At 38.9% G+C, this 15220-nt stretch overlaps 1 protein-coding gene across 1 annotated transcript in view; it reads right to left on the bottom strand.

Annotated features, from left to right (window-relative positions):
• The window catches only part of cux2b (cut-like homeobox 2b), a 164144-nt gene that overhangs the window by 95067 nt on the left and 53857 nt on the right, over positions 1-15220 (bottom strand). Inside the window, exons 2-3 of the mRNA XM_036578838.1 lie at positions 13443-13553; positions 6204-6251 (exon numbers count right to left, since the gene is read on the bottom strand). Of these exons, the coding sequence (XP_036434731.1) occupies positions 6204-6251; positions 13443-13553 (159 nt within the window). The remainder of the gene's footprint in view (positions 1-6203; positions 6252-13442; positions 13554-15220) is intronic.

The raw sequence follows: 15220 nt of genomic DNA, 5'->3' as shown, positions 1-15220 counted from the left end.
CATCACAACCGAGGAAGCTGCCGACATAACGCGCTCTTTTTTCACCCCGTCTTTTCACACGCAGCCCGCCATAATTAATTATCGTTCCTTTACTCTCTGATTTATTCCACGATTCATAACATATTTATACATTCAAGATGAATTATCATTTCCTTCAGGGATTAATCAAAAAGAAGGGAGGAAGGACTGGTCCGTTCCTGTCGTCAGATGATCAAAAGACAGAGTGGCTTCACCTAGCGGCGATGTTCGGTGAGCCAAGGCAAGGTCCGAGCAGAAGCTGCTGATCAGAGAGGTGGGCTTGAGGGGCCACATGATCCTTTGGTACCAGTCAAGAGCCAAGCTTACATGATCTGTGCTGTCAGATTCAGATTTAATAGGGGACCAGGCACTCTGTCCCTGAGGAGCAGTGGGCACACGACGGTATCTCACGACTAATAACTGGCCTAAATTTGGTCAATGAGCTCTTCAAATTGGAATCCCTCCAAAAAAAATAAATTAGGATCACTTTCTGTCAGTTTTCAATGTGAAACCATGCAAACTCAGTGAATCCACATCATTTACGTAGAAAACAAAATATAAAAAAAAAAAGTTCGACAAAAAATCTAATAACACGTATGGTGTCCAAATTTTGCTTCTTTAGCTTTGTGCTGGAGCTATGAGGCTAATATTGCTAACAAACACTAGAAGTGAATAGACACCCAAATCTTTTCCATCAATACATCGGCAAAACGTCTCTCAACCCACACAAACATATATATATATATATATATATATATACACACACACATTAAAAAAACAACAAAATTAAGATACAAGGCTTTGTTTTGATAGTGATATGTTACATTACACTTTGATTTTTCTACCAAATCAGTTCAAACAGACAAAAAAAATTATATATATTTATAAGGATTGTGTTATGATCTATTTTAAACCAAGGGATTACTTGAGATAATAATAATCTAAATACATACAAAATCAAGGGAACTTTGTATTGGAAGATGACTATCCCAAATCCTAACCCCAAGATTTGAAAATAAAACTTTTTTTTTTTAAGATCTTTTTTATTTATTTTTTATTATATTATACATAAATACCTGTAATTAAAAAATGCTGTCCCACATTTTCACGTCACTACCAAAACACTTAGCCCTATTGTACCCACTTTCTTGCATTCTGTAGTGGGAAATGAGATGGCATCCTTGTCCTTCATGGCTACATGGTGAGCAGTCAGACCCCATTGTTTTGATGTAAATGTGACCATAAGTCTGAATTGACCAGAAGGCAGAATTGCCACTTCCAAAACACGTTTTCCACAATTAAGTATTTTTTGCGTTTTAATGAAAAACAGGATAATGTGTGCACAACATTTCAAAGCTATGTTCGCTAGGCCATGTACTTGCAGCCGAGTTATATTCAAAATTCATTAAAATTGGCACTCCTGAAACAATCATAACACTATCAAAACATTTCCAAATGTTTCCACAGTGTTATTATTGTTTTGGTAGCGACAAAATGGAATGATCAATCATTTGCTTTAATAAAATAAACTTAAGGTAAACAGTCATTTAAAACAAAAAGATTTTAGTCAAAAAGTCCAAGTCAGTTAAAACTGAAACAGTTCATCAGAATGATGCTTAATTATGTTAAAAGAAAAAAAGTTGCTTCCTCTTTCACTTTACCATGCCGTACATCTTTTAATGCTGACATTTGTATTATCCACTGTAAGAACACCAAAGTAAACTAGTGCTAGGAACCAACTACTTGCAAATACTACTACTAGATGTAGGGCATGTAGCAACTGTGATTCGCTGTCATTTCATTTTTAATATGGACGGGGAAAAGTGCAGGGAGAAAAAAAGTGGCTTCATTTTACTGATGTGTGCATGAATGTGCAGGAAACCTCTCCACCCCACATATTAAAAATTCACTACAGAAAGCAGTTTTGAATGTGTTGCACCTTGAAAAACATTCCTGGGGCCTTTGTGACCCAGAAAACAGGTGTCTAACCAAGGCTCCCTGGAAGCAGGCAGGTTTGGCTGGGCTAGATAAATGGCAGGTCGGAGCGTGTACGTGAAGACAGCTGGATTTCGTACCTCTCCGCCTGATAATGAGGGGAGATGATGATTTCTGGGCTGCAGGGGTTAATGGCACGAAACCGAACGGAGTCGCTAATTACACGTTACGAACTATTTATCAGAATCTCCATCTGCGCTGCGCCACAACTCTCATTGTGCACGCTAAATTACTCCTTGGATTATCTTTGTAAAGCAAGTTTCCGTAATTAGGGCCCTGCACTGATGTTTTCTCTTTCTGAACACCAACAGACAACGAGAGCGAGAGACAGCAAGGGAGAGGGAAAGAGAGGGTGAGAGAGAGAGAGAGAGCGAGAGAGAGAGAGAGAGAGAGAGAAAAATTAGCTGACTGGTTAATTTGGGCCTGACATCTCAAACCAGCGACACAAAGCCATTTCACACTTCTCCGGGCCTACTTTTGGCAACATGTACTTCACAAACTCTCCGTGCTATTTTCTCATCCAAAAGGTGAGTGCCGAGTGCAATTTGCATTTTGTCATGACACTCCTCTCAAAGGCTGCCGTCAAAACGGGCGAAAGCACAAAGTTGCAAAGTTGCTCGCAAGTAGTATGAAGACGCCTGGTAAAAGGACTTCCTTCCTGAGCCCAACCCCCCCTGGCCCCCCACCCCTCCCCGGAACCTAAAAGGTGTGCCTGACACTTAGCGAGACACGTGCCGTCTTGCTGGAGTTTTCTACGCGGTAAATTTTTATTAAAATTACCTTCATTAGAAAACACTCTTCATTATAAAACCAAAAAGTGCTGCCGGTCTCCCAGGGCTGTTGGATTAATAAGGACAGAGATGTATTTTAAGCCGTAAACTCGGCTCCTCACTGTCCTTAATCTCCTTTCCACTTCACAGGCCAAATTAACACCTCTCCCTGGCTCTGACGGGACCTCATTAGCTCGCTTCCACCCAGAAAGAGCAGGAATAGAGAAAGAAGAAGTAGAAGGAGAAGTACAAGAAGAAGAGGAAGAAGAAGAGGGAGGAGGAGGGGAGAAAAGAAGGGAAGCGACCAATGACAGCCACCGGCGCGGGGGATTAACCCTTGGCGCGACCGAACACTTCGGGAATCTAGGTCGACGGCGTGTTTCTAATCAGCCGGCTGGTTAGCGATAATTAGCAGGCGAGGCAGCGCGGCGGAACGAGGGGAGGAGTGGGAGGGACGCGGCGAAATGAAACAGAAAAAGAAAAGAGGAACCTGTCATGTCGCAAACACTTCAAAGGCGCATACTTCTCTTTTAAAAAGTGGCACGGCGAGGGTCCAAGTATCACCGGGGACGCGGCGAAACCACAGAGCTGCGCGGGGAGGAGGAGACCGAGGGGGCCGACAGGGACCCAAAGTACACACACAGTCGCGCATACTTCTGAGCAACCCAAGTACACACACACGTACACACTGCATACACTCATACAAACCACCTGCACAATGAAGGAGGAGCACTGCTTCTCTGCAAAGTCTCATTAACTACACAGGCAAACTTTTACGCCTGCTGTTTTTCGCCCTATTTGTTTGAGATCTCTGAACACTGAGATACCTCAACATTCTGGGACAAATCGAATGTATTGTGTGCCTTCCCCTCATCAATACACAGTCAAAGGTTTGCCTTCTTTTGTAAGAGCTGATTTTAGGCTTAAGCCAACTGACAATAGTATCGATAGTACTAAGTTGGATGGTTTAAATGACAAAAATGAGTCATATTTGTCTCATAATCTTTTCTTTTATCTTTAGAGTGTTAATGTTTACTCCATGTAGTCTTCTGATGCTATAATTCAGTTTAATTACATTTCTTTAGGCAAACATTTAATGCACTGTGCAATTTTAAGTATTGCCACAGTTCAATTTGGTTTTGATACGCAGTTTGTTTTTTTCCCCAGTTTAGTCACTGCTAATTCCCACCTGTTAGCCAGGACCAGATCAGAGCACTCACCACACTGTTATGACAAATTCCTCTGTCATTCTGCTTGCACGGTACTGTGTAAAAGTTTTAGGCACCTGAGATATTCATATTTTAAAAAGCTGTCTGGGCAGTAAGCGTTCATTTTTTTCAGAAAAAACACTTATATTACAATAAACCCACCTAATATGAATGCAGTAAGTAGTGATTACATGTATGTCAAAGTGTTTGTTAAACCCATTTCTATTTTTCTCCTCATGGCAGCCCAGTACTATTTGTAGTTATCACCCCACACCTGATTTGACTAAGCAATACTTCATTATGTTAAATCAAGTGTGCTGGTGATGGAATTTAACTTGTTACTTTTTACTGTATTTCTATTGATTTGCATTTATTCTAATGATGTATGGAGGTTTTACAAGCGAATACACACTTATTCCCAAGATAAATGGTTTAGTAATGTGCTTAGGCGCCCAACACTTATAAAACAATACTGCATAAGCGAAAAGGGGGGGCACTCACTTGTCAAGACCAAAGGGCATGTGTGTAGAATGACTGCACACTACAGTAGTTTTAATGTTAATAGAACAGAAGACACAAGCCTTCGCCCTCAGATACTCACACACACAAATGACAGTGAAAATTACTACAGATGAGTTCTTTTGAAAATATATATATATATATATATATATATATATATATATATATATACACACACATATATAAATATATGTTTAGGTATGACATTTTTGCACCAAAGAGTGAAAGTCAATACATATGATACATAAAACAACAACAAAGACAACACCAACACCAGCACCAATAACAGCTGTTAGCTAAGAATAAATGAGTTACCATACAAAATTAAAGTGTGTGTGTTTTTTAGTAGTAAAAATCAGTCCAGGACAGTATCAACTCTCTTCGTTACAGTAAACCTTTGGCCCAATTGCCTAATTTGGCAACTTGGGGGAAAAGGTAATGTTGAACCCTTTAGGACTTCCACTATAGCTGGCTGGAAGAGTGAGGTAAACGTGCCTTCTCTAAGACACGTGAAGCCAGCCACTTCTGATCATGCAGCAGCTTTGTGTTGAATGACAGAGGGACAGGAAAGCAAGGACATCTATTCTATTCATAGAGCATGGGCCAATTATGCTCTTTTAGACTGCAGGGTAAGGGATTTGAACTAGCAACCTCCTGACAAATTAGGCAAATATTTTGGAGCCATTAGGCAAAAATGGGTCACATCCTTTCCTGAATATTATTATAAACCATTACAATCAATTCTAACATTCCAGAGTTAAACCCTCACCTTTTTCACACGCCTGGTGTACATAATTTCACTGAAAGCAAAGCTAACTATGCCATTTACACTACCCACTGTGCACACCTCAGAAAGAGACTGTAACGTTGTGGTGTTTTTAGGACTCTTGTTGTGACCGAGGGTCTTCAAAGCTAGACGCGAAACTCCTTACAGAGGCAAGGAAATGCCATCCCATACCTGCCCTACACAGCACTGCTATATTTAGCCCCAGCTCAGCTCTGGCGTGGCACTGAATCACTCCTTATGAGGCGAGAGCACTGGAAACATATTTGCGGTATCATTTCAATACGCATGTGCTTTGTGGACCATGGAACAGGCTCACAAATATGATTTATGATCTTCATTTAATGGCTGAAGCGGCGGCTTTTGGGTAGAGATCAGATGACTCTCTCGACAGGGAGCATGTCAGAGACAGGGACGGCGAGCTCACCATCACAACAGGAAGTGAGAGAGAGAGAGCGCGAGAGAGAGAGAGCCAGACAGAGGCCTCAGTACTTCAGCATGTTAATGGAGAAGAGATGCTACTCAGGTCTGACGGTAAAATGATACCAGTCAATAAGGAGGTGGAATGCGGATGTGGATGACGTTATGCTCTCAGCGAGGGGCTTGCTAGATGGCAGCAGTCTTTAGATTAGCTGCCATTTGCTAATCCTTATTGTTTAAAAGTGCACACCTCATCTACGTGTTAAATTCACTCCCACAGAGTTTACTCAGACTGGGCTCACAAGAACTCATGAGGAGTTTGTTTATTTAACACTGTAGGAGTTTGTTTAACCTTGCACAATGTTTCGTTTGGGATTTCAAACAGACATTCAGTGGTTTCTATGTGCACAAAAGTATGGCGCCACAGTGCTATGTATACTGTGAAATGTATAATGTGTGGTCACTTCAGCACACTGGACAATGACTGACCTGGGCTTGGAGACTCTTGAGGACAGGGGCAACCATCTCCCGCACTTCCTACGCAGAAATAAAGGTTTGAATGTCAAATCTCCACACACACAATCCTGCTACTGAAATCTGAAAATAATATACTTAAGGACATGATGTACTAAACTCTGAAAGCAAGGTTAATGCACACACTGACTTTTTTAATTGAGCCCATGATATGAAGTACATGAAATAAGTTTACTGACACTGATTTAAAGCAATAGTCAAGCTGACACCATTTTTCCCCCCTTATCATAAATGCAGTCATTCAGACAAGACAGAAGTAGTTAGTTTCTTTAGTTTTGCACTGAAGCTACAAGGAAACTTCTAGCCACCATTAAGCATCACATTCATCACTGAATGCCTAAATCACCACATTCTTGTCTCAAACTGGGTTAAGTTGTTAAGTAATCTCAAACAGATTCACGTCACGGTACGACTCGCTGTTGTTTATAAAATGGACACAAAGTACAGACAAGATGAAGATGGCTGCCACTGTTTAAGCTATGCAACATATTTTTGTCCATGTTTATGGTTCATTTGACCGAATTAGTTCAAACTGCAGTACCACAGTAAAAAAAAGTAAGTTACAAGATTTAGATTTGTCATGAGTTAATTAAAAAAAAATCTTTCATTTCACTGCCGAAACACTGCCGAAGAGTTTCAGTCCGTCAGCCGAGCTTTATTTCAGTCACACCCCTGCATTTAAGAGCAGGACGCGAGACTGCATCCTGTGTCCCAAAGTCCGAAAATCAGTGTGTCTAATTAAGAACTGTCACTACTGAAACATTTGGTAAAGTTTTGGTAGAGGTATGACTGTTTTAGTACTGGCAAAATGGAACGTTCAGTCATTTGTTCTAATAAAACAACAACATAATTAAGTTATAGGGTCACTTAAAGCAAAAGGGTTTTAGTCTGAAGTCCAAGTGAGTTGGACTTCAGACTACCACTGATTCTGAACACTGATGTTGAACCAGTATGGTAGAATCATCGTTATTCACGACAGTATGTAATACACATGATCAGGCACATGATCAGTTGTTTGAAGGCTGAGCAATTGATTAAACAACAGGAATCAGGTGTGCTCCAGCCTGTCAATACATACTGGAATGAAAACGTTCTGTTTTTTTTTAAGGTACACTTATTTAAGGTACACAATTGAACCTTAAAACCATTGTTGTACCTTTGAGGGTACATTTACGTTGTTTGTACCTTGATGAACAAGAAATGTACCTGCACAGAACCTTTATTTCTAACAGTGCACGTACATAATCTTATTTTAACTCCAGATAAGAAAACAGCATTACAGAAGCATCCTAACTAGACAAAATTCCTAAACACTGTTCTGACTTCAGGACAACCCAAATAGTGTCCTCACTTCTGTTTTAACCTTCCGTTTCTATTGTTTTTAGGCAGCTATGACAGGCAGCATAAAAAGTTCTCTAAAACTAGCTTTCTGATATTACATTTATTTATAAGACAAAACAGTCTCACTTGTAAAATATCTATATGTTTTTTTTCTTCTAACTCAACAATCTCTGACACTCAGTGTTAAGATGAAATGGAATAGAAGTACTGGGAATATATACTCAGAAAACAGAATTTAAATATCTGTATTCAGTCCATGTTACATTTTGTAAAGGCAGTATTCAGAATTACTTTTTACATTTTTAGAATACTTTAAGAATACTTACCCACTAAATTTAAAAAATATATACCATCTTTAAAATAAACACCATTAGTGCTTGTTTATTACCTATTTATAATCAGTGCATGGCATGTAGCAAACATGCTTGTTAGACAAACTCTAAAGCAGACCTTAATTAACAGCATCTTTACAAACTGAAGTTCCTACTAAAGCCTGAGTAGACTGATAAATCAATGTGATGAGTCAGTTATTAATCTCAGCGTTACTGAGCTCTTTTGAGGCATGGTCAAACAAATAATCTCAGTAGTGAACATTAGTTTGTGAGTGATGAGTTTAGGATGCGTGTTGTACTGGACTCCTGCTTAGGGTACTGTGGAAGCAGCAGCGAACTAAAGCAGGTGATGAGAGAGGAAAAAAGTACGAATATTCAGAAATGCATTTAAATGATAAGTGAATTTTTCATTAAACGTATTTCAGGAAACAGAATATTTACATAAAAACTAACAACCAGAAACAGCGGTATTAATTAATTAATTAGAATTAATCTATTAAAAAAAAATCTTTCCAAGATTTATTGTAAATATATTCCAAATGTACTCAAATATGTCGCTTTTTATGTATTGTAATGGAATATGTTACTATATACAGTGTACTATATAAAGTATTCAGTATTCAGCCATCACTACTTTTTCGAAGTATTTTGCCAACCCTGCAGACACTTTAGAAGCATTTTCCCCCGTTCCCTCTCATTACTTTCGTTAATGTACGTGAGAACTTGTCTACACAAATATTACAGCAATATCAGTGAGTAATATGAAGACTGAGTTAAATGTGTGGCTGTTTATTAGGAAAAATAAACGTCAGAATGGCTCACGCAGCGGCTAAAGCCTTGAGAAACTGAAACAGAAACCGAGGAGCAGTGACACACTGATAAACAGCATAAGCACTGACACATTCTTAACCTCCAGATTATCACACTTTAGTTTTGCCCTTATATTTTTATTATTTTTACAACACTAACAGGCCAGTTAACTATCTTACATTTTCATTACGTTCCAGCTGTTCTTATATCATCCATTGCTTCATAACAGACATAACAACTGATTATCAACCCTGATGAAGTAGTTTAGGATTTAATTTCAGATAAGATAAGATAGATAAAGATATATAAGAAATATTTAAAGATAAAGATAGATATAATATAAAGATAGATAGGAAATAGTTCCTAAATTAAGATGCTTGCTTCTGTAATATAAATTTGTGAAAAATTTTATCTTGACTGTCGTATCTTAATTTTCTTTAAACGTTTTAAAGCCGAGAATATGGAGTTCAAAGCCATGCATTCAGAAGGTGCACTTTACTTATATATGATGCTAAGGGTGAGCGATATGATAAAAATACAATATCATGATACTTCATAAAATAGGCAGTTGGTCAGTTCTTTAAATTGACGATATCCACAATACACTCAGAAAAGCTTAATATGATGTTTTTTTTATCATGATAACAATAAAATATTTTATGATTTTGCCCACCTCCACTTGACACTTCTCTCAGAATGTAATGATTACAATACTTACCACTTCCTGAAAAAAGTACTCATTGCTCATTACTTGTACCTTACTTTGTAATTAGCAGATTAGCAGGTTGGCAGGTAATTTTGTTTCAAGTATTACACCTTAAAACAAGCAAAAACATCTGCAACATACAGTGAGATAATTCCACTTAGTAAAATTACGTAGGTAAAAAAAATAATCTAGAAATAAGATCCACCCCTGCCCACAGCTGGTTAGGACAAGTATGTGATGATACATTACCATAGCTCCTAACTATATGACTACACTAGGACTGAACTAATTTAAAGTAAGGGTAATATGACAGGGTTTTTTTTTAAGTCCAAAACATGAAATAAGCTTATGTAGCTTGATTTAAAGCTAAATTAATAACAAAAAAGAAAGCTTGTGGGATTCACTCATGTCCCACCCTTGCAACGAGTACAAGGTGGGCTTCTGTTTGATATACATCTGTAGAACAGCAGGCTGCCAGCTGCTGCTTACTTGACCTGCACAAGCAAGTCAGACTAACAGACGATGAGACACATCCTCTACATCATCCCAAAACCTGACTCAGGGAACATCCAGGAATACAGGACCACGCAAGAATGGGGCCACAGATAACTGTGGCACCTCAACGCAATCCACGCTATACTCTCAATCAATAACCTGCATTATCAAATCAATCAATGACTTTTGCTCAAAGTTGCATTGATGGAATTTTCCCCATCAAAATCAATTACAGAACGACCTTGGCATATCTGATGAGTTCCTACTCTGTAATTGTCTCTGAAAGACAAAGAGTGTAAGACTATAAACTGCCATGATCTTGTCTCTGCAAAAAATCATTCGAGACTAGGAGTGGAAAATACTTTAATTCTGACGTGTTATTATGTTTAAGTATTATTTTGGAAGATCTGAATTTCACTGAAGTATCAATGAAATGTAATACTTATTTAATAATTTACATACTTTTAGGGCTGCAACTACGGAATAGTCAAAGTTGCCATCTTGCAACCCAGATCTGGCTCTGAAACAGCAGGAACAGCATATTTTTAACCATCGTCTTAAAAATTAAAACAATTTGTTGGTGAACTCTCATCAACAAAGAGTGGTGAATAAAGTTTTTTTTTTTGGGTTGCTAACAGCCGGCATAGTCTGAATAAGTTTTCCTACAGCTAGCTGGCCAGCTCGCTCTCGTTTATTTTTAGTAATAAACGCAAAGTGTTTTGATCTCAGACTTTAAACCAGTTTGGAAGGATGATCCATATACACTTCACTCCTTACAATTACAGTTAGACCTTCAAAGTACTCGTTACAAGTACTCTTGCCAATCAGTTCTCACGTTCTTACAATTTTTTATTTATTTTTTTTTTTACAACTGATCAAATTTATATCACTGCAATATGAAACCACCCATAACTATGTTAATTCACCTTAGTGCACGGATCAGTACTGCTCATTAGACTCCACACCACACTCTATAGTCTGCACTGTTGAAAAAGATGAGGAGCAGGAGTGCAGCGTGTTGCTGCAGGACAAGAGACTGAGCGAGGGATAATGGTGGTTATAACAGTTTCACACTATGCATGCATACAAAGTTTATTGTGGCATACAAGTGTTGAATTTAACAAACATAACGGTTTTGCTGAGCAAAGCTAAACCTTGGCACAACCGCTAGTCTGGGTAGTCAAGAGTTTGATCAGCTTGTGTTCAGTGTTACGCGACTTTAACGTTAAAAAGCAACTCCTTGTTTTATTGGTTAAACATTTAGTTTTAACTTTTACTAGACTATGTTTAAAGTAGATAGGTGGAAGGTAGAAGCATATTTTCAGTATTTTTGTCACTGGCCTTTAAATCTCTCCTTGAGTAAACCCAGCATTAATTGTAGTTATTATCCAACACCTGATTTGCTAAACAATCTTTCATTATGTTAAATCAGGTGTGCTTGTGATGGAATGTAACCTACCCAATGTGATAGCTGGGGCACCAAGGCGAAATCTGGAATCAAACTTTGTTTCAAACTTGCTCACAAGTGACCTACTTCTTTTATGAAAATCAGAAATTCTTATCAGTTCTTATGATATATTGTGTTTTTACCAGCAGAAAAATACTTTCCACTCAGACCAGCGCAACAAACATCAGTGTTACTGCAGTGCTGAGAATGATCCACCACCCAAATAGTACCTGCTCTGTGAGGTCCATGGGGGTCCTGCCTACTGAAGAACAGGGCAAAAAGGGGCTAACAAAGTATGCAGAGAAACAGATGGACTACAGTCTGTAATTGTAGAACTACAAAGTGCACCTATATAGTAAGTGGAGCTGATAAAATGGACAGTGAGCATAGAAACAAGGAGGTGGTCATAATGTTATGCCTGATCGGTGTATATATAGTAGATAGATAGATAGATAAATACATATATAGTCGCTGTTGGGACGCATCTCCATTTTTTTTAAAAAAGCCAGATGTTCTGTGAAAACTTCATGATGAACAGACCACTAAAATGGTCAACACACGCTTAGAATAAATGTCTTCCCCATTAACTTCCATTGAAAGTTACGAACGTTTTCCCTTCTCCTGTAAAGTTACTATTTTGGAGATACAAGGTTTTGTTCCAACAGCAACAATATACATGTTAAAACCAGCTAGAAATGATAGACAGAGGGATCTTATTATACCTCTCCTTAAAGCTCTCCAACAGGTACCTGAATCCTTTGCAACTGACCTCTCTTCTTTTTCTCATTCTTTGAATTCTGATTTTCCTTTCAAAGTATTGTACCTAACAGTTCTCAGGGTGGGTTATGCAGAGATCTGTTTGCCATGTTGTTACATGCACATCTCTTTTGCAGCCTGTTTTCAGACCTTTTTGGTGGCCACAGTAAAATATGAAAGTAACACGAAAAACAAACCAGCATCTTAATCATTTTTACCAGTGGCTGGATTTTCAAACTGGCAGGAAAAGCACAAACCTGGCCACTCGGAACGGGTGCTACCTACCCATTATGTACATATAACTGCATTTATCATTACCAATTATCATTCACGTATCATTTTTCCTTCTTCTTGTTTTTTTCCTTCCATACGTGGGCTGTAAAAAACACATAACCCAATGGCAGTCCATGCTACTGAACAGCATCTATACTCCCTTAAGTACAGTTTCTCTGTACTTTTTCCACTCCAGTTTAAGATATCAGACAAATAAGTGCACTCTGGTATAATAATATTGGAGCTGATTATATATATGGGGGAAAAAACGTTCAGATCTTATACAAAAAGATGTTATAATCTACATCAGAGGGGCTGAATCTGTACCACACGAGCGATAATTCAAGAGTATGCTAACGCTTTAAATCCTGATTGTCACTGATGACATTTGTGTCAAGTGGTGTGCAAATTAGGCTTTGCGGTTCGAGTTTAGAGAATTTGATGGAGGTTGAAGCTTTAAACGTCTTTAAGCACAGTCAGGGAAAAAAAGGTCTGCTAACGAGGAAAAATGTAAAATGTCAGCACGTGTATAATGAGAGGTGCGTGACATGCATTTTCCACCCCCTCCTCACCTTTACCTGAGTGGAATGGGTGACTTCAATAAGGATTAGAACTAGAGGGGAAATGGGGAATTAAAGGAGAGGGCCAAAAGGCTAAGAAAGAGAACTGGGGGGGTTTACGGTCTGCTTTTTCATAAAGAAAGTTGTGCTTTTGACAGGACAGGGATGCCAGTAGAGTATGGATGGCCTTATGTAGTTAAAAATTAAGTCAGGCCTTTTCTTTGATGCAGAGGAAAAAGTGCTGCAAAGTACATCAATAAATTCCATACACCTGGCCCAATGATTACCATATGCAGGGAATCAGGGTAGGGTGAGTTGGCATTTTCAGTGATATGCATTAAAAAGGATTAGGGATTAAATACATAAGGCTAGAACATCTTTTAAGACTGTGTGACATACATAGGGGCGCAAATGCCCGCTTGTACACGTGCAAACAAACAAACAAACACACCCTGACGCGAGGCCTCTACTCACCTCCGGGACATTTTTCTTGAACTCACGGCTCAGCTCCACCAGGTGCTTATGGGAGTGCTCGCTCTCTTCCTGTCGCCCAGCCAGCTGCGCCGCCACTGAATTTAGCTCCCTCTACAGAGTGAGAGAGAGAGAGAGAGAGAGAGAGAGAGACTTTAGAGGGAGCTGCCAACAGTCATAAACACAGCTTAGTGCGTACATAAATAAATATACACTGCTGAATATTAACAGTGTAATCCTTCATGATCTGATAGAAGGCAACTGCTTACTGTAAGCTCCAGCCCCATAAATAATTAAACCAAAATAAATCCATTGCCTACAGTAGCAGAAGGCCTTTTAGATAATCAGTATCTGAAATAATCAATACCTCTGCAACGGTCATGGGACTAGGGTAGGGGGGTGGGGGGTGGGCAGGAGAGAGAGAGAGAGAGAGAGAGAGAGAGAACAAAGCATCAGAGTCTTGATAAAATGGCGCACGTAGAGCCACACAACCAGAAGACAAGCAATAATCAACCCCCAAACACCCATAACGTGGCGATCCAAAAGGAAGGGAAGTAAAGAAAAGGTAGAAAAACACACGCAGGCTGCAAAACAGCAGTGGATCCTCTTTAAGGAAACAAGCATCACTTCTGTTCTCACTAGATTGTCCACACTCTGGCAGCCCAGCTCTTCTAATTGAAGCTTGTGGACACGATCCCTTATGGCGTCCACCAAATCCAGAAGCCATGATCAATCATTCCACTTCCCCCATTTGTTCCCACTGAGCCGGCGGACCGCTTTTCAAATCTTATTCTCTGCTAAGTGTCAAATGCACCCCCCCCCCATTCCCTTGTACTGTCAAAGGTCTTTCCGCCCAACCACTGGTGGAGAATGGGGGGAAAAAAAAAGCCTGAAAAAAGAAAAGGGGGCAGGGGGGGCTTTTCAATTACTGTACCAAATTCATATATGACATGGAAAATTAAATTCAGTAGGTTTTAATTAATCTGCAGTCTTACTTAAAGGCAAGTTAGAAAATTATCTAATGGGAGAAAAAGAAATCCTAAGGACAAAAAATAGCTGTATAGTAGTTGCAGATTTGACTCGCTGTGCCAGTTGCTTTAAGGATATTTAAACGCTTTTCGTTTTTTTCTCTCACACTTGATAAAATAAGATTTCAGGAGCTGGTGTTTGGAAGGGTCGGTTTTAGTCTGTGTGACACATGAGAATGAATGAATCTCTCAAGAGGATCACAGTGTCTACCATTCGAATGGGGAAGTGAATGCCTTCATTATATGTCCTTTGATTCTAAGGTTTGCTTCCAAACACAAGAAGTCAGCAAGTTGATCCTTAATAGAAGGCAGAGTCAATGCTATCTAAACTAGCCATTCCTTGTGAGTAATAAAAAAACATAATATTTTGTCACTACAAATGAAATTTGTTAAAGTGGGGGTTGACCAACAAGCCAAACGCACACTTTCAAGTGTACAGTCGCATGCAGAGTTTGGGTGCTCCGGGTCAAATGACACATTTTGTTGACTTTGTATCTGAAAAAAACACATCCTTTACAGAGAACACACCGCTGCACAATTTAATGCACAATTACTGTTTATTTGCTGAATTCAACATATCGGGGGATAAAAAGAAAGCAAATGTTGCCTGTGCAAAAATTACAAGCACATTTTATATCTTTGTTTTATTTTTCCCAATATATTAAACTTAGCAAATAAACAGAAATTGTGCACTAAAATTGCACATTTAAGTTTGTTCCTTGTAGAAGATGTGTTCACTTTTCACTTAGAAAT

This window comes from Colossoma macropomum, unplaced genomic scaffold (genome assembly GCF_904425465.1).
Source record: "Colossoma macropomum unplaced genomic scaffold, Colossoma_macropomum, whole genome shotgun sequence".
Classification (NCBI taxonomy): Eukaryota; Metazoa; Chordata; class Actinopteri; order Characiformes; family Serrasalmidae; genus Colossoma; species Colossoma macropomum.
This window is presented reverse-complemented; position numbering and strand designations above follow the sequence as displayed.